At 53.4% G+C, this 26,155-nt stretch overlaps 2 protein-coding genes across 9 annotated transcripts in view; one reads left to right on the top strand and one right to left on the bottom strand.

Moving 5' to 3' along the window:
* Nucleotides 1–9,279: 9,279 nt before the first annotated feature.
* On the bottom strand, nucleotides 9,280–18,373 carry DLL1 (delta like canonical Notch ligand 1). Its single transcript, XM_065930946.1, has 12 exons — nucleotides 18,070–18,373; nucleotides 17,064–17,458; nucleotides 16,579–16,875; nucleotides 15,872–15,932; nucleotides 15,385–15,642; nucleotides 13,615–13,675; nucleotides 12,998–13,128; nucleotides 12,732–12,901; nucleotides 12,370–12,586; nucleotides 10,489–11,284; nucleotides 9,994–10,111; nucleotides 9,280–9,900 (listed from the first exon to the last, which is right to left on the bottom strand). Exons 1-12 carry the CDS (start codon nucleotides 18,071–18,073, stop codon nucleotides 9,895–9,897), a joined length of 2,514 nt encoding a protein of 837 aa, XP_065787018.1. The 5' UTR covers nucleotides 18,074–18,373; the 3' UTR covers nucleotides 9,280–9,894.
* The window catches only part of FAM120B (family with sequence similarity 120 member B), a 77,803-nt gene continuing 69,445 nt past the window's right edge, over nucleotides 17,798–26,155 (top strand). For all 8 annotated transcript variants that reach the window (XM_065930954.1, XM_065930955.1, XM_065930957.1 and 5 more), the window contains exon 1: nucleotides 17,798–17,967. In XM_065930954.1, the coding sequence (XP_065787026.1) occupies nucleotides 17,953–17,967 (15 nt within the window). In that variant the 5' untranslated portion in view covers nucleotides 17,798–17,952. The remainder of the gene's footprint in view (nucleotides 17,968–26,155) is intronic.

Here is a 26,155-nt window from a genome sequence, read left to right as displayed (position 1 = left end):
AGGGAGCTGGCTTCAGAAGCAGAAGGGGCCCAATAGGCAAGGTACTGATGGCAGCCACAGACAGGCCCCCGGGAGCAGTCATGGATGGGAAAAGAAAGCTGAAACAAGCCATTAGCATCCATACCAGGGATCAGTGTCCAGGGATTAGCGTCCATGCCAGAGACCAGCATCCAAGACAAGGACCAGCATCCATACCAAGGATCAGCACCCAAACCAAGGACCAGCAACCATACTAAGAACCAGCGTCCAGACCAGTGACCAATGTGCATACCAGGAATCAGCATCCGTACTGGGGATCAGCATCCATTCCAGAGATTAGCGTCCACACTGGGGACTAGCGTCCATGCCAGGGACCAGCAACCATACAAAGGATCAGCGTCCATTCCGGGGGCAGTGTCCATACCAAGAGACCAGCGTCCACACCAGGGACCAGCACCCATACCAGGGGCCAGCATCCATGTTGCGTGCAGCTTCTCTGAGCCAACCGAGTCGGTGGCCAGGCTGGCCAAGGACAAACTATGCAGTGGCCAATTTCCACATGGGCATAGGTAAAGCAGGAGTCCTTTTACCTCCCCCAGGTGGGAGGCTTGGGTGAAAAAATTCTTACAAAATTTCTAAACAAGGAAAAGAGACATACAATACATGTGAGCAGAGACAAACCCAGCACAGTAGGAAGGGTCCACATGCGTGAACTCCCAGCACCTCTGTTATTGGAGTCAGCTGACCCAAAGCAGAGGTTATGCACAGAGCCTTTGGGGTGATGGGAGTATGGGTCCTCCATCTTGACTGTGCAGCTGTTCTCGTGAATGTGCACATTTCTCAATACTCATGCAACAGAGGGTTTACCATGTGTGTGCCATATCACATATTGATTATACTGCAAGTATAGTTGTTTAGAAAAATTAAGACAAAAGTACACCCACCTATGAAGAAAATGCAAGCCACACAGACTGCAGACTGTAGACACGCTGAGAGGGTCTGCGGAAGGGATATTGTCTCGGGACGCCAGCCCTCACTCCTCAGCGGCTGGCCTGCCAGGTCCTTCACTGAACCCGTGACCTTTCTGTGTCATGGGGAAAGGAAGGAACTATTCCACCCTTTAAAATGTCTATGAAACATCCAACACACAGTGGGTCCTCCCTGTAGAGAGCAGGTGCCAGGTGCCACCACTGAATAGATAAAGTAGATTAATTCCGATCACTATTTTCACTAATCAAACTGGGGAATTAATTTCTTAATCATGATTCATTTTGTTGCTGAAGAACTGGCGGGATTATAAATTGGTACAAATTTTCTAGTGGAAATTTATAAATGGATAGAGTCTTTAAATGTTTATTTTCTTTGGCAAATGAATTTCAATTCTAGAAATTTATCATAATGAATAAATGACACAATCACAAGCATTTATGCACAAAGATGTTCAATGAAAGATTATTTAGACTGACAGCTATCAAATGTCTACAAACAGGGTAGAGCAAATATATGAGGGCACAGCTAAGGAGTAGAACAGTCTTCCTCCAACTGCCAGGCTCATCCCACTGAGGACAGAAGAAAGCCTCGGAGACCAGGAGGGTCCAGCTGCCTCACACCCCAAGGGACACCTCCCGGGCCGTCAAAAGAGAGCCACCCAAAGATCACCTGAAACAGTAGATACATAAAAATAGCATCCTTGGCTTTGGAATGAGCAGGAAGGGAAGAAAGGTGAACACATAACCTCCAAGTTCTGTTTGGGTCGGTTTGTTAGTATCAGTGTGTTCACCTGGGGACATACCAAATCCATTCAGGGAAACGCAGCCACCAGGACTGACTCACAGGTGGTTTCACCACGAGCTGTGGAGGACAGAGCCCACCTCCCTTTCTCAGTCACATGGAACAGCCCTACCTTCCACAGAGTCCGATTGGGGCTGGGAAGCAAGTTTATGCCATCAGAACAGGGTGAGAGTCAGCAGAGAGGCCTGAAAACTGGGACCAAGGGCAGCGCCTCCTCCAGGAAGGCAGAAGTGGCCAAGAAGGGCTGTTGCTGCATTCAGAGGGGACCCACCCCTCGCCCTGCGTCTCCTGGTCAGACCGTCCCCTACAGCCCAGCGCCCATGATTCTGCTGGGCCAGGATTGTGCAGTTGGGACCCTTCCCTCTGTTGGCCCAGACAGCAGTGCAAAGGCTCACCAGCCTCCTTCCCTTTCCTGGGTCAAGAGAAACAGAAAGGAACCTCACCTGCCTTTTTCATCTCAACTGAAACTCCTCCTGAATTTCAGATGTTTTCCACTCATAAGCATGCCCTTTAAAATACTGCATTTAACTTGACTTCTTATTACCAAGTTGTTTCTAAGCTTCTAAGGAAAGGCTGAAAGCGGCAAGTCCCGGGCGTCCACTCTGATTCTTGGAGTCACATGCACAGGCCATGCGTCTGTGAGTGGCACACACAGAAGGCGCTTCCTCCCACTTGAGATGCAGGAGCTCAGCCCGAGGGGACTGTGGAAACGTCACTAATGCCGTGAGAGCACATCACAGGTCACTTCTGTGCAAGTGCAGGTGACTTGAGACATCTGGCCAAAGCCACACGCGGCACTGCTGTGCCCTGAAGAGGCAGAAACCCTCAGCCGGTTCCGTCTCCAAAGGTGAGTTCACAGTCATGATGGCTTTTGTCAAGTGCCCAAGACGAACACATTCTCCCTTCTGATCCAGTCATGTTAAAATTCAAGTTAACTTAAAAATTTACTAACATTTTGCTAATATTGATGTGAGCATGTGAGAGGTAAAGCCCAGTATGTACACAGCACAGATGTCACCAGCAGAAGTTGATGGCAGAGAATTCAAACCTGACCTCATAGCGTTCTAGGTCTTCATACTTCTTCCCACTCGACATTTCCGGGGTTTTCAGAGGTCACATCACAAGGAAATGCAGTCACCCCAACAACCTGCTGCCAGGCCAGCCAGTCTTCCGATCCCACACAAATATCCGGGCCGCTTTGGACTCTCTCCTCTTACCCTGACCCAGTTCCCATGTCAGGAGTGCTGTTACTGACACTTTGTTGTTTCTTTGTGTGCATTAGAAAAGGAAGACCCTGAGTCTGTGTTGCTGTACTTTTTAAGCACTGCATCAGGCTGGCACCTTCAGGGACCCCATTCTCATTTCTTTTAGGACTGTAATCTCCAGAATATGGAATTGGAGAAGCCAGATGCGGGGCAGTGGATGTTTCCTTAAGAAACGAGAAAGATGAGAAAGAGAGAGTGTTGTTTTTCAAGTTATTTTTAGCAAAAAAAGGCAAGAATGACATCAACTGCACCTCCCAGGGTGATGCCAGTCAGATAAGTGTCTCCAAAATGGAAATGTTTACTCAAGCAAATGGATGTCATTAAAGGTAGTTCTGGGGGAAATGCTAATATTCTGCCTGGACACATACCATCTTTAAGAAGTTTACCTCTGAATTACTTCCAAACGACCAATACCTAACATTGTCAAATGTACTGGGGTGTCTACACTTGTCACGAGAGGCTTGATGTCAACAGAAGCACAGCCTGTACGTCCCACATCCGAGGCCCCATCTCAGCCCAAGTGCCAATCCCACTCTTCTTGATGTTTCTATAGACACCCAGCTGCCCTTTAGGAAAAACACTTAACTTGCCTACAGGTTTTCTACAAAATTCATACCCTGAGAAATTACTAAATGCATATGGCTTTGTTTGCTGGATACCAAACAAATATCCTCATAGCACATTTGTGTCTAGGTGACCATTTATTTATATAAAAACAAAGGAATATAGCCTCCTCCTCAGATAATACCTATGCTTGGCTTCATACTGTGGTTCCCAAGTACCAGTGACAGTAGGAGGAATAAAACCTCTGTCATGACCAGTCCTCACAAACTCAGACACACTTCCCTTCCATGCAGCTGAGTGTGCACACCCACGACAGCACTCGCTTAAGCTCCAGGGTGGGCCTGGAGGCAGTGAGAGCCCTGGCTGGTCCCAGGGACACACACTGTCCACAATCACTGCTCACACACCTCAGCTGCAGGCCAGCTGGAGGGCAGCGCTGGGCCAGCCCAGGTGCCTTGGCAGAAGGCCCGGTTGGGTTCTCGCTGCCCACAGGCTCTGCCAGGCCGAGGGCCTAGAGGGCCCGCAGGTGGTAGGTGGCGGTGGAGGCTTGGGACTGGGCGGGGGTGGGAGTGGTGCAGAGCCACGTCCAGCCACCGGAGTGGCCAGAGCTTCGAGCCGAATGGACCGTGGGGAGGACAATACAAAGGGAGGCAGAAAGACCGTCAGGAGCTGAGTCACACTGAGATGACAGACCAAGGTAGGTCTGTTCATATTATGCTAAAAGCAGCCGGAAGACATTAGCTGGTTTTAGCAGGAGCAACGCTCTTGGTCTGTGCTTTGGGAGCCTCCGGAGGTGCATAGAGAGCAGGGTCCTGCAGAACTGCCCGAGGAAGAGCATCACTGTTCAGCAGTACAGGCTGTCTCCGAGCCCAGCCAGTGAGGGCAGAGCCTGGATCTAGCCTGAAAGCCCTGAGCAAACCCGTTGCATCTCTATCTGTTGGATTCGGTCGTTTGGTCTCACAAGGCTTCTTGTCAGAGACAGAAAGGCTCCCTGAAGACCACTGTGTGGTGCACGCACTTCTACGAGAGACAGCCTGGCACACACACCAGTGAGCGTGTCATCGTGACGCTTCCCTTACGGTAAGTTTCTGCCCGTGCACAGGAGGAGAGGACGGTGCAGCCCCACACCCACCCCCTCCGCTCCACTGCTGCCAGCTGCCAGGCTTCTCATTTCACGGGCTCCCCACCCATTGCCAGCAACCTTTCTCGTTGTCTTTAAGCAAATTCCAGACACAGTATTATTTCATTCATAATATTTCAGAGCTTTCTTTAAAAGTTAAGTACCCTTCTCTGTTCAATGTAGCAGTAATTTACAAATGCTATTTAATATCATTAAAACGCCCAATCAGCATTTACATTCATCCAGGTGGCTTGTGAATTTTTTAAACTGTTTTTTAACCAAGTTGCTTCTAATCTGTGGGTTCCCTGGTCCTTCTCCTTTTGCCAAGTAGATCCTAGTGATGTCCTGACTGTGTCCTCAGCCCCCTGAACTCCTGTAAACTGGTAACTAGATAAAGACGTCTGGTCAGATTCAAGTTCAGTTTTCTTGACAAACTACTTCCTCAATGGTGTTGAAAAAGACCTATACATAAAAGGTCTTAATGACCCGGATAACCATGGTCACTCACCTAGAGCCAGACATCCTGGAGTTCAAAGTCAAGTGGGCCTTAGGAAGCATCACTATGAACAAAGCTAGTGAAAGTGATGGAATCCCAGCTGAGCTATTTCAAATCCTAAAAGATGATGCTGTGAAAGTGTTGCAATCAATATGCCAGAAAATTTGGAAAACTCAGCAGTGGCTACAGGACTGGAAAGGTTCAGTTTTCATCCCAATCTCAAAGGAGGGCAATGCAAAGAATGTTCAAACTAGCACATAGTTGGGCTCATTTCACATGCTGGCAAAGTAATGCTCAGAATCCTTCAAGCTAGGTTTCAACAGTACATGAACTAAGAACTTCCAGATGTACAAGCTGGGTTTAGAAAAGGCAGAGGAACCAGAGATCAAATTGCCAACATCCATTTGGTTATAAATAAAGCAAGGGAATTAAAAAAAAAAAATCTACCACTACTTCATTGGTACACTAAAGCCTTTGACTCTGTGGATCACAACAAAATATGGAAATTCTTAAAGCAATGGGAATACCAGACTATCTTACCTGTCTCCTGAGAAACCTGTATGCAGGTCAAGAAGCAACAGTTAGAACCGGACATGGAATGATGGACTGATTAAAAATTGGGAAAGGAGTACGTCAAGGCTGTATATTGTCACTCTGCTTATTTAAATTTTATGCAGAGTACATCATGCAAAATGTCAGGCTAGATGAAGCACAAGCTGGAATCAAGATTGTAGGGAGAAATATCAATAACCTCAAGTATGCAGATGATGCCACCCTTATGGCAGAAAGTGAAGAAGAACTAAAGAGCCTCTTGATGAAGGTGAAAGAGGAGAGTGAAAAAGCTGGCTTAAAACTCAACATTCAAAAAACTTAAGATCATGACATCTGGTCCCATCATTTCATGGCAAATAGAAGGAGAAAAAGTAGAAACATGGCAGATTTTATTTTCTTGGGCTCCCAAATCACTGCAGATGGTGACCACAGCCACAAAATTAAAAGACACTTGCTCCTTGGAAGAAAAGCTATGACAAACCCAGACAATGTATTAAAAAGCAGAGACATCACTTTGCCAACAAAGGTCCTTATAGTCAAAGCTATGGTTTTTCCAGTGGTCATGTACAGATGTGAAAGCTGAACCATAAAGAATGTTGAGCATTGAAGAATTAATGTTTTTGACCTATGGAGTTGGAGAAGAATTTTGAGAGTACCTTGACAGTAAGGAGATCAAACCAGTCAATCCTAAAGGAAATCAAACCTGAATATTCACTAGAAGAAAGGACTGATACTGAAGCTGTAGCTCCAATACTTTGGTCACCTGATACAAAGAACCAACTCATTGGAGAAGATCCTGATGCTGGGAAAGATTGAGGGCAAGAGGAGAAGAAGAAAGGGGTGGCAGAGGATGAGACGGTTAGATGGCATCACCGACTCAGGGGTCGTGAACTTGAGCAAACTCCGGGAGATAGTGAAGGACAGGGAAGCCTGGCGTGCTGCTGTTCATGGGGTCACAAAGAGTTGGACACAGCTGAGCGACTGAACAAGGGTGTTGCTGGCTGGCTGCTCAACGACACAGAGCAGGTGTGTGGGTTTCGCTCTCTCCTGGGCCTGTTTGGGGTTGGAGCACAGGTCATACTGTTTACGTCTCAGCCACTGACTGCTTTCAGGTTCACAAACACGCAAATGAGAAACCAGGGTTACTGAGAGGAGCTGGTTCCAGGGCCGAGCCAGGAGGGTTTGTGAGCCTGAAAGTAAGACACACCCGGGAACGTGGGTTCAGCCGAGGAGCCGGCAGGAACGGGAACCACCCCACCCTGGGCAGCAACGGCCCATGAGCCTCTGAATAAGAATAACAGCAGTTATTCTCCCTACACTGAGGATAGGAAGGGCTCACTCATCACTGCAGAGGCCGACCCGGTAGGATGGAAGGAGGATGGATGTGACAACCATCGTCATAATGAGAACTCTCTGCACTACACTCACAACATTTCCGTAAGTCCAAAAGTATGTCCGTATGTCCATGTGAAAAGTTAAAGGAAAAGGCCTAAGGAAAAGGATGTGAGCCTCACCTCACTTACTGGTCTCACTACAGCCCCAGAAGGTGGCATGTGGAACATGGGGTTGAGGTCTGCAGGCGGGCCCCTGGGCGGGGGTCACCCACGCTCGGGTGTTCCTCAGAACTCGAGCGCCAGGTCCAGCACCAGCTTCACCCCTGCCGCAGGGACCCGCCTTTTCACCTCCTCGTCTCAGTCATCACTGCTCCTGCCTGCCTGGATCCCAGCGGGCTCCTTGGAGGACGTGCCCCAAGGCTGATCATGCTGGGCGTCGCTTGTGTGGTGGATCACAGCTGGTCTATAAATACCCATGTGTTTATATGGATGTTTTTCATCAATGTACCTAAATTTCCCATTGCAAATGACATAAACCCTGAAAGCTGAGGGACCATCTGGTTAAATGTCAAATTAAAACGTCAGTCTCAGAAGGGACCTTGGGAAGCACGTGCCCAGACAGCTGGCAATTCCAAAGCTGAATCTTTAAGTCTCCAGTTCGCTCTCAGTCAGGTTACTTGTTTGCCCAGATGAAAGATGAATTTATTCCCTGATTTTACTAGAAGGTGGGGAAGATGAAAGTGAGATTATTTTTAAGTACATGGAGGTTCTTTCATTGAATGGACTTCACAAGAATCCCAGAAAATTCCATATTCTTGAAAATAGATATGCATTTATTATCCAAGTCAGGTCACTTCTGAAGGAGAGGAAGCTATTAATGACTCCAGGTTAACAAGAGTCAACGGGACTGAGTTTACCCCACTTTTTCACCAGATCCTGTAGACTGTTGAAAGAAACCTCACTTATTACAGAATATGCTGCTACCCCTTAGAGGAGGCAGGGGGCAGTTCGAAGGCAGAGGAGGTCTCAAAGCCTAAGTCTTCCCTGGCCACGCTCGGGCCTGATGCTGATATCTCTCCATGGATGAGGTCACTCTGCTGGAGTCCCTCCCTGAGCAGTTATTCCACAACAGCCAGCCAGAGCGACGGGATGGATGGGGTTGTGTCTCGGAGGCAGGAGCCCCAGCCAGGTGACTTCTGGGTACTGTCTGGCCTGATGTAGCTTCCTGGTCTCCATCCTCTATGCACACGCAGGTGGGCTTGAAGACTGACCATCCTCCGCAGGAAGAGTCCAGAAATAAATTCATCATGGGCACTGGGCAAAGGCAACCTCTTTCCTCTGACTGTTCCCTCCAACCCCAGAAATAAACCACTTCTCCCCAACACCAACTTGTCTTAGAGAGCTGACCATCCACACAGATCCTTCAGAACCACCAAACTGCTCCAGCGGTGGGGGTCTGTTAACTCCCATCTCATTCTCAACAAGAAGCTGCGTTTGTGACAAACAATGATGGCACTCGGGTCTGGAGCCAGATGCCCAGATCTGAACCGACTTCGCCCCTGACCAGCCCCGAGTAACTCCGCACCCCAAGCCTCCGTCTCCTCGGCCATACAAGGAAGCCACAACGGAGCTCTTGGGGGATCCATGAGACAATTCGGGAGGAGCAGGCACCTGGCAGGTAGTGACCAACCACTCAGGAAGACAGGATTTCTGTCCTTGCTGTTTGTCCTGTGGCTGAATTCGCTACAAATAAACCCATAAACGAATGGATGGATAAGTAGTATTCTAGGACCAAAAGCTTTTGCCATGGCAACACTGAAGTGCTTCACAGGTATTTAATCCAAAATGAGGCTTGTTCCAATCCTGATGAAAGTAAGGCTCAGAGGAAGGTGACCAGCTCCAGGGTTCTCGGCTCCGACCAGACAGGAGGTGCAGGGGCTCGGGCCTCGTGTTGCCCTGGAGTCCAGGGGCTGCTTAGGAGCAAGACAGTCCACAGCAAGGCACCTGCCCCTTCTTCATCCTGATGGCAACTCCCGGAGGGCTCTTTGAGGGGCAGAGGAGCAAGGGAAGTTGCTCGTCATCAATTCAACGAAACTACGCAAACAGCAGAGGCCGCGTCTGTCCTCAGGGTCTTAGATGAGTGTACTCAGAGGAGGGGTGAGTAAGCACATCTCTGGATGTTATTCATAATATTTATTTTGGAAAAATATTTTAAAAAGGAATTTCTTCATTAACAAAACAGTAAAAAACTCAAATAACATTTGCACAATATTCCATAAATACATTTATATACAAAAAATATAGTCACATTGACCCGAAGTGCCTTTGTACATATTTACCAAAAATTTAAATTATAAAAAATGAACATCACAAAATACTCAAGCTTTACAGATATCATGAAAAATATTTTTACAAGTCCAAAAAATAACGCACATTTTTTCCACCTAGAAAAACACATTTTAGTATCAAAAAGGACAATAAAGGCAGTGTTTGTGATTCTAATTCAAGAGAAGACTGGCTCATAAGAATCCAAAATATACACTTCAGGCAGTGCGTGCTTCTTACGTAGTGATCAAGTCCATTCATTTAAATATATATTTTTTAAAAGCAACTGTCCATAGTGCAATGGAAACGTCCTAGAGGCAGAGCAGCAGCCGCGGGAGCGCCCGCCACCCTGGCAGGAAGAGGACCTGGCTTCCAGCAGCAGTCAGGAGCATGCCCGCTCCTCCCAGCAGCATCGTCGGGGCCAACACCTTGTTCTGCAGAAACGGAACTTGCCCCGTCACCTCCACGTCACACCTAGAGGGCCCAGGAGACAGGGGCGGTTAGCGCAGGCCGGAGGCTCCGTTCTGGCTCCCCGGCTGCAGGCGGGCCCCGCAAGCCCTCTCTGACCTCAGTGGCGATGACACACTCGTCCTGCTCCTCGGATATGACATACACTGACTGGTACTTTGTGTCTTTTGAAGCAGAGTACACAGAGTCCGGCCTTTTTCTTTCAGATGCTTCTCCACTAGAGGGAAAATGAAAGAGCCACAGTCAACACACGAAAACATTTTTAAACAGGAAAATGACCAGAGCTTGGAGGAACACACCCAACTGGCCCCCCTGCCCAGCCTATCCTGCACATTCCTTGAGTGTCGGGGCGCCCTCTTCAGCTGGCTCTCCTGCCCAGGCTTTCCTGCCCATCCCTCGGGTTTCAGGGTGTCCTCCCCGGCTGGCCCCCCCGCCCAGTCTGTCCTGCACACCCCTCGGGTGTCGGGGCACCCACCCCAGCTGGCCCCCTGCCCAGCCTGTCCTGCACACCCCTCGGGTGTCGGGGCACCCTCTCCAGCTGGCCCCCTGCCCAGCTGGCCTCCCCATGTGCCCCCTCCAGACCGAAGCACTCACCCTCTGAGTGTCGGGGTGTCCTTCTCCTCCCCTGCAGAGCCCTGGGGCTGGCACTTGGCATCACGCTTGCTGTGGGGGTCCGCCGTGGCTGCGGCACCCTTGGGGCCCTGCAGCAGGTTGTAGCCCACGGCGGGGTCTCGAGCCTTGAGGCCGTTTTTCTCCGCGCCGGGCTCGGCGTGAAAGTCTGCCTTTTTGTTGGTGTTCTTGATCTGCGTGGCCCCGATGACGCTAACAGAGATGTCCTTCTCCCGCTGGCGGTTGGCCAGATTGTTCATGGTCTCCGTCTCCCCCCGGCAGGGGTCTGTGGGGGGCCGGCGCTTCTGCAGCCTCAGCCGCACGCAGACCACCGTGGCAGCACAGCCCAGCAGCAGTGTGAGGACCAGCACCACACCCGCCCCGACGGCCACCCAGGGGAACGGGCCGGCCTGGCCCTCCACGTACTTCTCCGTGAGGTCCACCACCACGGGGCCTGGGGGCGGCTCGGGGAGCAGGAACTGGCAGTTGGGGCCCCCGTAGCCCCGGGCACACTCACACAGGTAGCGAAAGGCCCGCTCGTGGCAGGTGGCCCCGTTGTGGCAGGGTGCGTGCTCACACCTGCTGACGGGGGCACTGCAGTTCCTGCCCGTGTACCCGGGGGGGCAGGTGCAGGAGTATTCGTTCACGCCGTCCCGGCAGGTGCCCCCGTGGGCACACGGGGAGGAGGCACAGTCATCCACATTGTCGTCACAGTGCCTCCCGGAGAAGCCGGCCTGGCAGCGGCAGACGTACGTGTCACCGAGGTCCACGCACTGCGCACCTGGGACATAGACAGGGCGGCGGCTTGTCACCTGGGAAACGTCCTGGGGCATCTGCTGCCTCTGCCACCGGGCCGCACACCAAAGCAGAGAGAGGCGGGCCAGAGAGAGGCCAGCACTGAGACAACACGCGTCACATGCCAGCCCGTGGCAGGGGTGGGCAGGGGGCAGGGTTCTGGGCCCAAACCGCAAATTACATAAAAAATACAGGCTGACACCTCCTGACATGCCCCAAGCAAAGCGCTTTGCCTGCACTGCTGAATTCATCTTCACAGCAAGCCAGCAGAGGACCCAGTTCACAGATGAGGAAACCAAGGCTTAAAGAAGATGATGCGCTTGCTGTGGTTTCAGTTAGTGAAGAGCAAGAATTGAATCAGAAAGAAAGAGAAAAGAAGAAAGGAAGGGAGGGGGCTAGGGATGGGTCTTTGTCCTTCCAGAGTCAAGTCTGCTAACCCTCCTTATTTTTCCTCTCTAAAGATTAAGCATCCAATGCTCTATTGGTTCAATGGCTGGAAACAAACCGGAGAAAGAGCTTGACCCCAGGGCTGCCTGTAGAGCACATGGAGAGCAAAGCAGGGTGATTCCTCTCTTGTCCACGATCATGTTCAGCACAGAAGCACCCAAGACAGTCCGGACTGTCTGGGCCCAGCTGCCCCTGCCCGTGGGTTTCTGTGGGGCATCCCGCCCACTCGTGGAGACCACACAGTCTCACCAGCCGACTCTGCTTGCTGACCGAGCAGAGTTGGGCTGGCCCCTAAACATGCAGCGGCTGGGCTGTTGAGAGGGTGGACCCACCGACACTGGGGTCTCGAGCCCCTTAGGAGCCGCAGGACTGCAAGCGAGTCACTGCATCTCCGCCCAAGCCGGTCCTGCAGGGAAGGGACACTCCTGCCTGCCTTTCTAGCTCCCTGGGTGTTTCCAGACTCAAGGATAAGACTTCTCTGAAGTTTCTCATTGTTCAGATAAAAAGGCTTCTGAGACTCAAGGCAGCTCATAGTGATGAACTCAGCTTGAAACTAAACCCACATGCTTCTCATCAATGTGGACCCCCAGACAAAGTCTCAGGTGGGTCAGGCAGCCCCCTTACCATTGGAACAAGGCAAGGAGCTGCAGGAATCCATCTTCTTCTCACAATTAAAGCCAGAGAAGCCCGCAGCGCAGCGGCAGGTGTACCCTCCCTCGGGGTTGTCGGAGCACCGGCCCCCATTGAAGCAGGGGCCATCGGCACACACCATGGCACTCAGCTCGCAGACCCTGCCGTAGAAGCCGGGTGGGCAGGTGCAGGAGTAGCTGTTCTCAAGGTCCTGGGTAATGGAGAAGACAGAAAGCTTTCCGAGTTGCTCCCAAGGAGCCACACGATCTGCCTCAAACCAGGGCTCCCGGCTCACACAGTCTGCCTCAAACCAGGGCTCCCGGCTCGACGGGAGAGCCGGTGGTGGCTGGACTCACCGTGCAGCTCCCTCCGTTCCTGCAAGGCCCAGCGCTGCACTCGTCCACCTCCGTCTCACAGTTGGCCCCCGTGTACCCAGGCCGGCAAGAGCACGTGTAGCTCCCTTGGCCCGTGTTGGTGCAGGTGGCCCCGTTCCTGCAGGGCTTGTGGTGCGTGCAGTAGTTGAGGTCTGCAAGGGTGGAGACGGGGTGAGGAGGAGAGATGCGGGAGACGTCCTCGCCTGTGACCGAGCCCAGGCAGGAAGGCTGCGGGGGCGGAGGCTTACCCTGGTTGCAGAAAAGGCCCCCCCAGCCTTCCTGGCAGTTGCATTGCCAGGGCTGCTGGCAGGTGCCGTGGAGACAGCCTGGGTACCGAATGCACTGGTCGCAGTACCGGCCCTGCCAGCCCACTCTGCACCTTAGGAGAGAGGACAGTCAGTGGACGCTGCTGCTGGGTTCACAGCAACACCTTCCCTGAGCACAAGATGTCACTACCAACAGCACCAGCACTGCTGGTCCTCATGAGGCTTGGGCGGTCCTCAGGATCTTTAAACCCCAAGGACAGCTCAGTCCTGCCTCAGAGGGTCTGATTCGGCATGAGGGTCAACCAGGGCAGCATCTCTAGGTGATTCTAACCTACTAAACACTCTCCTTTTCTCTGCCAATTCTTTTAAAATCTCATCTGTAAGTTCCACAGCCACTGAGTAGCTGAGGTAAATGACCGCCTTGATCCAACAACTGTCCAGGTATGTATTAAGTAGAACACCAGAACAAAAAGCTCCCCCACCCCGCAAACAGCTAATCTTACCTGAGTTTTTCAAAGGATCATCTAGAGACACTTTGCTAATACACTAGGTGTAAAAGGACAACAAGAAAAAGAAAGAAGCAACTTTTGCAAACTTACTTGCATTCCCCTGGCTTGTCACAAAACCCATGCTGCTCATCGCACCCTGGCAAACAGATGGCTGCAAGAGGAAAGGCACGGGGTCAAGCCCTCCAGAGCGCTCCAGCACGAGGGAGCTGTGAGCCGTGCCCAGCGGGCCAGCGAGCCCCCGGCCCTGGCACCGGACTTTACTCAGCGAGAGGAGCATTCTTCTTAACACAGCAGCTCAAGGACAAAAGAGCGCGGAAGCCCCCACCCCCACAGGCCCCTTTTCTTCTAAGAGAGGGTCAGAAGTCCTTCCCCCTCCTCCTCCCCCACTTCCCAATTCTATGCACAAAGCTCCACCTCTTAATACCCAGAAAGTGTGTGTGTAGATAAGGGTGGACAGCTGGTATGCAGAGTACCAGGGCAAGACAGCTGCTCTATTGTCTGTTCTCTCCCAGCAGCTGCCCCAGTGCAACAATACCGGCCTCCCCCTCACACCCCATGCCCCCACCCCTCACACACACCCCTAGCATGTACACACACACACACACACACACACACACACACACACACACGTGCACCCTTTCCACCAATGGGAACAGGCGTGCGTCCCAGCCGCCTATCCCCGGAGAGATCTAATCGATGGCACGCGCGAGCTGGGGGCAGGGAGAGACTCCAGTGTTTGAATAAGAAGAAAAAAGTTTAAGTTTATGGCTACCCCATGGCGAAGGAGAGGGCGGGTAGCCAGGAGGGAGGCAGCAGGCAAGCCTGAGGTCCCGGAGGCGGGGTGGGGGGAGAGGGGGCGGTGCTGGAGGCTGAGGCTCTGGGCTGGCTTCCTTCTCCTGGCGAGGAGACTCATTAACGAGCCGCCCCACAAGTTTTCAGGACAACAGAGCCAGCTCGGGCCAAGGCAAGCTCAAAGGAGCCGAAAGCTGAACGGGCTGAGCAACCGTGACTCTGGAGGCAGGACCAAATCAGACCTGAGAAAGCGCCCCTCCCAGCGAGGGGTTCTACCCTACGGGAGAAGGTTCCTGGGCTCTGGGCAGGAGGAGGCACCCTGGGCTTTCTGGGGGAGGCTCCCCACCGGACTCTGGGGAGACCTGGAGTGAGGCGGGGGCCAATGAGGCACCTGGGTCCAGCTGAACTAGGCCCAGGAGCCAGCCGGGTCCCGCAGCCTGCACCTGTGAAAACACAGAGCTGCGGGCAGGCAGGGCCGGAGTCACTCCTGTGAAGGCATTTCCTTCCCGGGTGGGGTGATGTGAGCACCCCACAACAGGGCAAGCGAGCCCCTCCCCAGCCAGAGCTGGCAGACTCACGTCCCCCACAAGGGAAACTGTCACAAACAGTGGGATGTGTCTAAATACACTGGCTCTGCAGAGAGGCCAGCACACCAACTCTGGAGAGAATGAAGCTCTCTTCAATGAGACGCTGTCTCGCAAAGAGAACTCCTTTGGTAAAAGCATGCCCTGCACACAGCCTCCTCTCTGTTCCTCCCTTCCTTCCTCCCTCCCTTCCCTTTGGCTTACTTCCTGACCCCTGGCCCTGTGTCCAAAATCCTCCCTGATTAAGAAAGGCAGCTTCCCATTGCGGAAGTTACAACGTCTGAGTCGACCCCAACCCGCCTCTGGCTGACTATGAGGTCTCAACTAATCTCTCTGGCTCCCTGGACCAGTTTCCACCCCCCAGAACGTCTCCCTGTGGCTAAAATCACAAGATCCCAGCAGCCCTGAGAATATGCCCCCCTGCTCAGGAGTGCAGGCCTGGGGGAACAAGCTGAGGGCGGTGGCCTCCCTCCCTGGGACTCACGCTCTGTGCAGTACTGGCCCTTCCAGCCAGGGTTGCAGACTTTCTCCCCTCTCTCCCCGCAGGTGAAGTGGCCGAAGGCGTCATCTCGGGGGCGGCAGAAGACGGAGCAGCCTTCCCCGAAGTAGTGCTCATCACACACAAAGCGATAGGAGTACTTGAGGTCTGTGCGGCCGCTGCTGTGCAGGTCCTGGGACCACTCCTCACCGACCGTCAGGTGCCTCTGCGTGGCCAGGCGGCTGATAAGTCTTTCTGGGTTCTCTGTAGAAAGAGGATGCCCCGTTGGTTCTGACTGAGAACCCCGAAGCTTGGGGAATTGGGGAGAAGAAAAGGATGCCAGGCAGGGAGGCTTAACCTTCTCCTGGACCTCCCAGAGGAACTGGCAGAATGAAAGGCGTAGACACTTGTTTCCAGGAAGATTTGAAGTCAAATACATTCTAACTAGGGAAGCAGTTCACATAGTTTGGGAGTTTGGGGGGATTGTTTGTACCTGTTGCAAGGTCATCAGGAGAATCTGTGTGGAGAGCTTCAATGATCAGAGAGAAGGTTCCCTGGAGGAAGGGCAGAAAGACAGAAGACAAACCAGAACTGTTTACAAAAGAATCAAAGGATCCCGGGTAACCCAGTGGCTGCAGATCCGTGCGCAGCGTGTCCTGGGGAGGGTCTGTGTACCTCTCTTGCCTGATTTCACTTTCCTTAAGGATATGGAACAACTTTCAAGAGTGGTTTCCTGACATGTTTTTTCAGCCTGTTAATACAGGATATCGCGTTTGAAAGAAAGAAAGAAGACCGCGGAGCAGGCGGGGCTGGAGGGGCTTGTGTGCAGTCTTCTGGGGAAGGAGCCAGGGAGAGGCGCTGGGGGCGGCCAGGCTGCGAGGGCGACTGACAACCGGCCGGTCCAGGAGCTGCGGAACTGGGATTCTCCCACGTGAAGGGGTCCTTTCAACTCCGCGGCTCGGCGCGCAGACCGGACACGGAAATGCCCCAGGACCTCGGCCTCTCCGCCTCACTCTACCCTGGCTGTCACCCCGCGCACCACCCCCTCGCCGCTGCCACCGCCTGTAAGCCACCCGGGCGTGGAGGCGGAGCCCCAGGGCCCCGCAGAGCGTGGCGCCCGCCGGCCCGGGCACCCCCGCAGCCGCGCCCCGGCCTCCCGGTCCTCCCCGCCCGCCCCGCGCCCTCAGGTGCGGCGCTCACCGGCCAGGTGAAGCCAAAGGGGAAGCGGATGGGGTTGCTGAAGGCGGGGTCCGCGCCCGCGCCGTCGGGGAGGCTGAAGGAGTCGGTGCCCAGCACCGGGGTGACGGCGCTGCCGTAGGTGCAGGGCGGCTCGGGGGACACGCTGGCCTGGTAGTGCTTGAGGCACACGCGGAAGAAGGTCCTGCAGGCGCACGGCGGCGGCCCCGCGCCCCCGCGGCAGCAGTTGCGGTTCCCCAGCAGCCCCTTCTTGTTGACGAACTCCTGCAGCTTCAGCTCGAACACCCCGGAGCTCCAGACCTGCGGGCGAGCCGAACGCGTGGGGCGCCTGGCGCGGGGATCCCGCCCGGCCGCGTCCTTCCCTGGGCGCTGGCCCCCGCGCGACCCGCTCCCCGGGGTCCCCCCCCCCCCGACGCCACAGGCCGCCGGGGCGCCCGGCTGACTGCCCACCCGACGGCGCGGCCCCGGGGCCCCGCGCGGCAGCTGACCTGACACAGCAGAGCCGAGAGAACGGCGAGGGCCAGGGCGCACCGCCCGCCCATGGTGCACCGCCCGCGGCGCTGGCCCCCCTCGCGTCCCCCCGCCTTGTCTTCCGAAGTGGTCAGGGGACGCTGGAGCAAGGAAGGTGTCCCCGGGAGCTCGGGCAGGAGAGCGCCGCCGCTCTGCCTCGAGCCGAGATAATCCGGACTTCTCTCCTGAAGGGTCCGGCTCCGGCTCTTTCGGAGGCCGAGGTTCCTTAGGTCCTCCTTGAGGAGGCGACAGCGGCCCCGGGGATGCGCGAGAGAAAAAGGGGAGTCTCTCCGGAAAGACAGCTCCTGGCGCGGCAACTTTCGGTTTTCCCCTCTTTCTTCCAAAGAGCGAGTAGGTAGGGGTCGTCTGCTTCCTGGTTTTGTCTCAACGTTGTTGGCAGGGGGAAAAAAAAAGAAAGAAAGAGGGGAGAGAAAGCGTCCAGATATTCAGCCCGATTCCCAACGAGCTGCAGGGCTCCCCGCGAGTCCGTTTATCGAGCTGCGGTCTGGAAATCCCACGCACGAGGCAGTAATCCGGGGCCGTGGAGCGGGAGCGGCCCGGCCGGCTCACTCGGGGGCGGCGGTCCCGGGAGCGCCCTGAACCCGAGGCTTTCCCAGGGACCCAGCCAATGCCATCCAGGTCAACGCCCGGGGTCCCGGACCGGGTCGAGGCGGAAGCTGCGCGCCTGGCTGTGCGTCCAGTGCGGCGCCGGCCGGGGTTCCGCGGGCGCGAAGGGGCTCGGGCTCTCCCGGCGCCGCCGCCTTATATCCCGCTGGCCGCCCGCATGGCTAATGAGATGCAAATGAGCAGCCCCCCAATCTGGCGAGAGCTGTCACAAAGGAGCCACTTTTCCAAACCCTCCTCTCAATGGATCGCCAAATGGTCAGTGAGCTGTAAAATGTGCAACCCTCCTCCCCGCCCCCACCCTCCCCGCCCCCGGTCCTCCCCTGCCCCCGCCCCCAGCCCCCGCCGCCCGAAACGCACTCATTTACATTCCTGCAAAACGTTCACCGCAAGAATCCCCTCTGCGCCCGAGGCGGGTGCCGCCGCCCGGGCTCCTTGGCGCTGCCCTCCGGCCGCAGGCCCGCAGAGGCCCGGGACGCGCGGGGGCGGCGCTGTGCCCTGGCCCGGCCGAGAGCCGCCGGGCGGGTGAGGCCGCGTCCGGCCTTGGGAACCCTCCGGTCGCCGCGGCGCCCGCCTCCGTCCCCTCTCCGGCCGCGGCCGGGTCCTGGGGTGTGGGGGGAGGCGGGTAAGTCGGAAGCCCAGTCCCCAGTGGGCCGCCCCTCCGCCCGGGCAGCCTCTTCCTAAGGAGGAGTCTCTGGGGCGGGGGACCGGGGCGCAGGGAGGGGAGGGTGTGAGCAGTGGGCAGACGGTGGCCAAAGGGCAGCGGCAGTTTCGGGAAGTTTGGAAAGCTCTGACACCCAGACGCCTCCCGGACAGCGACTCTGCGTCTCGAAACGCAGAGGTGAGGGCGGCGCCCTCGGGGACCCCGTTTCCTCGAGCTCGGGGTGTCCTCGCACGAGTCGGCCACCGCTGGGGGCGGGGTCCGGGTAGCGCCGGGATCCTGACGTCTCCAACCGCCGCCCCCCCCTCCGCCCCCAACACACACACACACACACACACACACCCTTCTGGGAGCGATTCGCGGCCTCCGCCACCTTTCCTGGGTCTCCGGCCCCTCTCTCCTGGGTATTCCCCCCTCGGCCTCCCTCTGCTTGGTAAAAAGTGAGTTTGGTGTGTGTCGTTCGCGTGGCTGTCATTAAGGCAGTCTGTTATTGTGCGCGGCTGAATCAGTGGCTCTTTGTGCGCTCAGCTGTATGGTAATGCAGACCGCACCTGCTCCCCGCACAATGCAGAGAGAAAGAGCTCCCCTCCGCGCGCGCGGCGGCCTCTGCAACAATGTCCGGCACATGTTCTAAAGCCTCTCCAGCATGGCCCCCCCAGCCCGCCACCTTCGCACAACCATCACCTTATTAGGTTTTTACGCGTCCATCAGACACTAGAACTTTTGTTTTCTTTTTTTTTTTTTTTTTTAAAGGGAAATGAGTTTATTGGGAGGGCCAAGAACGCACGTTAACTCACAACGCGCTATCTAAGTTGCTTTCAAGCTTGCGGGCACAGTGCAGAATTAAGGTTGGGCAGGGACTCCCAATCTGGCATCCAGCCTCGCGCAGGGCTCAGGTTGAGGTCTCTATCCCACCCCAATTTGCTCCTCGTTCCGTCTCCCCAACCCCCAACACCCGCGCAGCGTCATCCAGGGTGAAAGGTGTGAGCGCGGAGTAAAGGTCACGTTGATGAGCAGTACCGCGCAGGGCGCCCGGTCACTACGGGCCTCGCCAGAGGTGTGCTGCAGCCGGCTTATTGGTAGGGACTGCACTGTCCTGGCAAAATGTGGCTTTCATTGAGGCAGATGTTGAGATCACATAACGCCCGGGGAGAGGGAAAATCTTCAAAGACCAAGCTGAAGTCCTCCATGGTCATCCCTCCAGCTGTTAGGCAACAGGCTCCCAAATACCTATCAAGTTTCAGGACAGATTTTAGGTTTTCCACTGTTGCCAGAGAAAGCAAAGAATTAATCAAAAGTAATGTAATCCAAGGCTGAGGTGAGAAAGGCAGGCTTGGACCCCACCAGAACCCCCTACAGTTTGGCTCAGAACAAATGGAGACTTCAAACCTTCTTGTGGCCCCATGATGGTGGCAACCCCAGTGTGGCCACCCACTGGGGACTTTTTGAGGACTCACTGCATCACCACTGGGCTGGACCAGCGCGAATCCTAATTTAATCTTGCCACCTAGTGTCAGCATCCTTTTTTCACTACATCCATGTTTCCTCTGAAAGCTAATTTCTCAGAACTCTGCTCCCTAATGCATGGAAGCTGGTGTGTTTACGCGCGAGAGAGAGAGGGAGAGAGAGAGAGAGGAGAGGGAGAGGGAGAGAGGTGGGTGGGGAGAGCTGAGAGGGTTCCGGGAGCAGGAGGGGGCCAAGGAAAGGAACATGAGATCTAAGTCCTCTGTGCTTTCAGACTGAGAGTAGATTTCAGTAAGAAATGAAATATCAGGAACCTTTTAATTAGAAAATGGAAGTGAGAAACAGGCTCATTTGAATAACTGTTTAGAAAACTGGAAATAAAAAGTTCCACGAGCAAGGGCTTAAACCGTGGGGTGGGGGGGAAGACTTGCCCCAAATCTTTAACAAACCCCCCTCAGTATCAAGTATTTGTTAAATTGACATGGCACAGATTTCTCGATTACAGCGGCAAAGCGGAACTGAAAGGCATCGTAAAATCCATCAGAATCCTGCCCAAAGCGTTCATTCTTTTCCAGCTTAATTTATGCCACGCGATTCTGTATTGGGGAAATCAAGCAGAAAGCCCTTTTCTTGTCCTTTCTCTTCTTCTTGCTCTTCTTTCCTCCACTTTCTTCCTCCCGTTCTCTCTCTATCTTCTTCTCCTTCTCTCCCCCCTCCCACGTTGGTCACTCTCCCCCTCTTCCTTTCAAAGCAGAGCTAACGGGAGACTGTTTAACTTCAGTGTTTCTATAGGAGTCTGTTGTAGTTTAACTCCTGCACACCAGTAGCTGAGATGAACAAAAGAGAGACTCGAGGTCCAACTATTCACCCTTTCTTTGCTCTTTAATTTTCATTGATTGGGAAGACAAGGGGAGCCCTTAGGGATTCAGGCTGAAGGGGGATGACACGCCTTTAGACGCCATCAGCCCCCTAGCCAGCCATCTGCTCCGAACCAAATGGCGTTTTTTCACTCCCTAACTGCATGTCTGTATACTCCCGCAACTAAGTGCTCTGAACCCCCTAAATGCAGGAGGGAGCTTAAGCTTGACTATGTTAAATAGATTTGCCCCGTGTTGGCTGTAGCAGCCAGATTCCCTCCTCCCCCACACTCCATAAATCCTCACCTAGCTCATTAGGAAAAAGCAGAAAACTTTCTTTTAAATACTTTTTGATGTCTCAGCAAATTTACTGTACAAAGTGAGGCTCATTAGGGCTTAGAAGGCACCCAATATATCAGACACAGGAGTGGAGAGAGGGATTTGCCGCCTGGTGTTGGTGTTTTATTTTTGCCAGGCATGCATAGCTTGTAGCCTGAATGACCCCAGTGACCAGGGTAGGTTCAGTTGTATAATCAGAACCACGGCTACAACAACTGCAACTGAGTTATCTATTTGTTGGAGACCCTGATTATTTTACCCACCATTTACTAGGCCTCATGGGAATAAAAGCTTATGACCATCATTTTATCAAATTAAATATGCCACTCTCAGCAGTGTGTGAGCTGACACTGCGGTCACCCAATCCTGTTTCCATCTCCTTTGCCCAAAGAAAGGTTCTGTTCCTGCAGAACATGTGTGATGGAGGTTGTGGCTGGGGAGGAGGGTCTGGGCAGATTGCAGTGAACAATGCCCAGAATAGGCTCCAGACTCTAGGCCAGACCCAGGTTCAGTTTTCTGTGTAAACAAGTCTGGAGACTTGAGGGGGTTTGTGTTTTCTTAGGCCAACTGAATACTGTATACCCAACAGACAAGTTCTGTTATTCCTAAGATGAATTAGGGTCCTTGTTCAGAACAAGAAAATGAAAAACTTCCAGGCAGCAAATCTGGTGTTGATCAAACATGCCAGCTTACTTGAAAAAGAAGAAGATGAAGATGACGAAGGGAACCTAAAGCAAATTTAATTGGTATTAGTATCACATCTCCACCAACACGCCCTCTGCCCAGTCTCCATCAGTCACAGGTTTGGAATTGTCCAGCCCTTAGGGAACAGAGAACTGGCCTGCTTGCTGGGCATCCAGGGAGCTCTTACAGATATCTGTGTGTAAAACCTCACCCGTGCCCGGTAGCTATTAGGGATATTTCCTTACTTCTTAAGGACTGAACCCCAGAGGCGCATGGACATTTACAAGACACACTGACTCGAATGTAGCACGGCGTTCGCACCTGATCACTCCGTTGCGTCTGGATCACTCTACAGAAGATACACGGTAACCCGAGCCGTCCGTTGGTCCAGTGCGGGAAAGAGGGGCCGATCTAGTTTATACTTAGGCTCCCAGGCTTCCCTCTCGCTGAGGATAAGAATGTACACAGCACACCCAGGGAGGCCCCGCAGCTCGGCCTCCCCTGCCCTCGCAGGAGCATGTCCCTCGGAGGAGGGGCGGCCCGCAGACACCCAGGACCGTGACCTGTGGTCAGCAGGTTGGCGCGGGGCAGAGGCCACGAGGACAGAGCCCAGGGAAAACCCAGTGGACTTGAGGCCTCCCCTCCCCCCTCCCTTCCACCCGCGGCGAGTGTGGAAGGACGGCTCGGCCACGTGGTCCGGAGCGGGGACCCCCATGCCCAGGGGCGCAGCGCGGGCCGGGGTTGCGGAGGCATGCGCTGGTTTGCATGAGAAAGGCGGTCGCGTGGCTCAGCTGGCGGCGCGGAGGCCGCTCCTCCGACCCCGGGATCATCTGCCCGGCGGTCCGCGCTCATCTCCATGACAAAGCGCTGTTTACCTGGCGCGGCTCCGGGCGCCTTTGTCCGGATCAGATGACCGCGCAGCTGCTCCGCGCTCCCGCCCGAGCGGCCCCCGACTGAACGCGCCGGGCCAGGCGCTCCGGAGGACTGCCTGGAGGGGGTGCGGCGCCGGTGGGCGCTCCAGAGAGCGGCTTGGAGTGGGTGGCGGCGGCAGGGCGGGCACCCGCCGCCAGGGCACGCGCGAGGGTTGGGAGGGCGAGGTCGATGGGCCAGCCCTGGTCCCCGGGCGCGCGGCACTGGGGCGCACACGGTCACCTGCACCGAGGCGCGGCCCCACCTTGGAGTCGCTGGCCCGAGGCCGCGACAGACAATGCGGGTGGGAAAGGAAGGGCGGCGAGAGCGACCCGGGCCCGCCCGGGGTCTCGATCCGGGACACGCCCCGCCCGGAGGTCGCGGGCACCTGTCGCCGTTCCCGGCGCCCGTCAATCACCGGCCGGCGGGGCGGGGCGCAGGCTGGGCCGGAACCGCCCGGACTCCGCCCCGCCCGCTTGTCCCCGCCGGACCCGAGCGGCTCCGCGCGGCTGCGCCGTCCTACCCGGCCTCCCACCTCCTTTCTGCGAGCATCTGCCCGCAAAGGAACAGATGTGGGCACCTGCGGTGACAGGCCGCATATGTTCCATCCTATTCACAGGCATTCAGACGTGGCCACAATGAGCGGCCTTTGTGCGCACAGTCACTAAATATATTAATCTGCACTCCCCAGAGCACCGGGCTGTTTAATTTTTCACTAGCAATAACATCTGATCTAATCCTTAAATCGGCTCCCAAAAGCCTGCTCTCCCGCCCCCCTTTTCTCCTCTTTCTCCCCACCCCCTCCCGAAAAACGTGTGAAGCTATTCAACCTTCCACCTGTTGCCTGCTGAACTGGGCGTGGGTTCCTGCAACGTCTGATGTCGGTCCGGGCTGGGGGTGGCGGTGGGGGTGGGAGCTGGCGGGGCGACTGTGCGAGCGACGGTGCTGGGCGACATGGGCACCGCCAGGGCACGAGTATCAGAAGGAAAATAAACACAGCGTGCGAGGGCGGCTCACGAATGTTGTGCAAACAAAGAACAGTGATTATTAAACAGCCTTCAGCATATTCATCCTCTCTGTGGAAGCAACTTAAAAATGTACAAGTTCCCGTTTACCTTTTTGTTTATTAAGCTCTAATGGTTATTATAAACACCGGCCAATAGGCCACCTAGCCAAAAGCGAACGTAAATCTCAGATGTATGACTTAGATTCCTTTTAGCAATATTGTTGTAGGACTCTTTTATTTCAGCATCTCGTATTCTGTTTTGGTTTGTTTTCGGTCACAATGATTCCCTTAGTGCCATTGTGGGTGTCACAATGCAGAGGGACATCAGGCTGTGAATGAAGACAGAGGCAGTTTAAACAAACGGAGCTCTTTCTTTCCTCTCCCGTCCATTGTACTGTGAACGGGCCTTCTGCACTCTGCTGCTAGGAAACAGCTTTGCAAAGCCCTACTCCAGTAAATGGGCTGGAGAGAAAGGGACCCCAATAAACAGCCTAAGTACTGGAGAAAAAAGGGGGACAAATTTAGGCAAATGTTCCTTCACCTTCACATCAGCACATTTCCTAATCTCCAAATGTAAGACACACTTTCAAGCTTTTCAACAGTTTCCTTCCTGCTTGTCATTTTAATTCTTGCTCCCTCCCCTCCCCCACCTCACAGGAAACACGGAGTGGGGACAGCACTGGCTCACCATCAAGATCCGTTTTCAAAATTCTGTTTTGTCGCAGGAAAATAGGATGGGGCCCAGGGCTGTTTCTCAATAATCATCACTGTGATTGTCAACTGCTCTCCAAAGGGATGCACGGAGGTGTTGCCAGGTACGTAGCAGTATGGTTGGCGAGTCTCAATACTTAGGGAACAATCATAAACTATAAATTGTTCTTGTGTAGTTGAAACTGTTCCTATTAACATAGGTAGGTTAATTGAAGCAAGAAATGTAGGTGTTTTCAGGTCAAATAACAGCTTGAGTACATTAGGGAATGACCCACCACCACCACCTGCATTTCTCATGGGTTTAAACAAAGTCATAGGTCACCACTGAACCAAAGACAGTCAAGGCACATGGGAAACCACGACTGGCTTATCTCAATCACCTTGTTCACAGATGGGGCTACTCTCAGACCCAAAGCACATGGCAATGAGAAGGACAATTCAGTCATTTATTCATTCACCCACTCACCGTTCAGGGGACTGGAGGTCTAAAGTGAAATCTGACCTGCTTTCTGCCACTAGATGAATGGTACAAGGATAGAAATGTTCCCTGGTCTTTGATTTTCAGAAAGTTTGTGTAGGATTAATGTCTTCAATGTTTGAATAGAATTCACCAGTTGAGACCACCAGGGTCTGGAATTTTCTTTGTTGGAATATTTTTACTTACAAATTCAACTTAATAAATATAGGGATTAAGAGATAGAGATACAAAGTTACCCAGATTTTCTATTTGTTCTTTTGTCAGGTTTGGTAATTCGTTTGGTTCAAGGAATTTCTTCATCTCATCTAAAGGTATTCAGATAGCTTCCTTTTAACCTCTTCAGTGTTAGTAAATCTGTGATACCATCTCCCATCCTTATTATGGGTAACCCATGTCTCCTTTCTATCATGATCAATTTAGCTAAAGGTTTATCAGTTTAATCAATCTTATCAAAGATCAGTCTTCAAGAATCTTCATCTTTCACTTCCTATTGCCTAGTGTCTGAAAATTGTAATTTCACATATTTTTATCTAGTTTTCTAGTTGTTTAGAGTGGAAGGAGTTATGTAGGACTTATTCCTTCATGGACAGAGCTGGAACAGTTAACAGTACTTTGGGCTGCAGGTAACAGAAAACTCTAATTCAATATTCTTAACTGTAAGGAAAAGACTTCATCTCATAGGATAAGGAGGTAGAGTGGTCTGAGTTAAAGTTTGGCTCAACCACATCGTCAAGGCACAGAGTACCCCCGTCTGTCTGCTCCACCTTTCCTGTCTTGCTGGCTTCCAACATGGATGAGCTCTCTTTTGTGACCACATGAAGTCTTTAAGGATCCAAGCAGTCATAAACAGACATGAGGATAGCTGGTAGAGGAAGTGACACTCTTTTTCAGCGGTAAAGCAATTCTATATTTAACATCGATCACCTATGTAGAATTGTTTTCAAGGTTGTGGCCTTTTTTCTTGCCCAAATTTTTGGAAACATTATACTCTCCCTTAACTTCTCCCTATTTTCAACCTGCAGTTTTTTCCTTCCTTTTTCTCCTGTTTTTCTCTTTTATGTAAATCCTTCATCCTCTGTTTTTAGATTCTTCCCAAACTGATAAATCTGATGTGTACAATAGGGCACAGGAAAGTGTTTATAGGTGGGATGACGCAGAAGGCGGGGAAAAGGATGCGAACAGTCACATGTAAATGTGCTCCTTTTACAACTGGTTTCTATGTACAATTTTTCTTTTAATATCCCAGGGAAGAAACATGGAAATAATCTTTGGCTTCTCCTCCCCTTCACTGTAATGTATTACAGCCATAGAAAATTTTAAGAAACTTTTAGAATTTA

Source organism: Muntiacus reevesi, chromosome 3 (assembly GCF_963930625.1).
Source record: "Muntiacus reevesi chromosome 3, mMunRee1.1, whole genome shotgun sequence".
Classification (NCBI taxonomy): Eukaryota; Metazoa; Chordata; class Mammalia; order Artiodactyla; family Cervidae; genus Muntiacus; species Muntiacus reevesi.
This window is presented reverse-complemented; position numbering and strand designations above follow the sequence as displayed.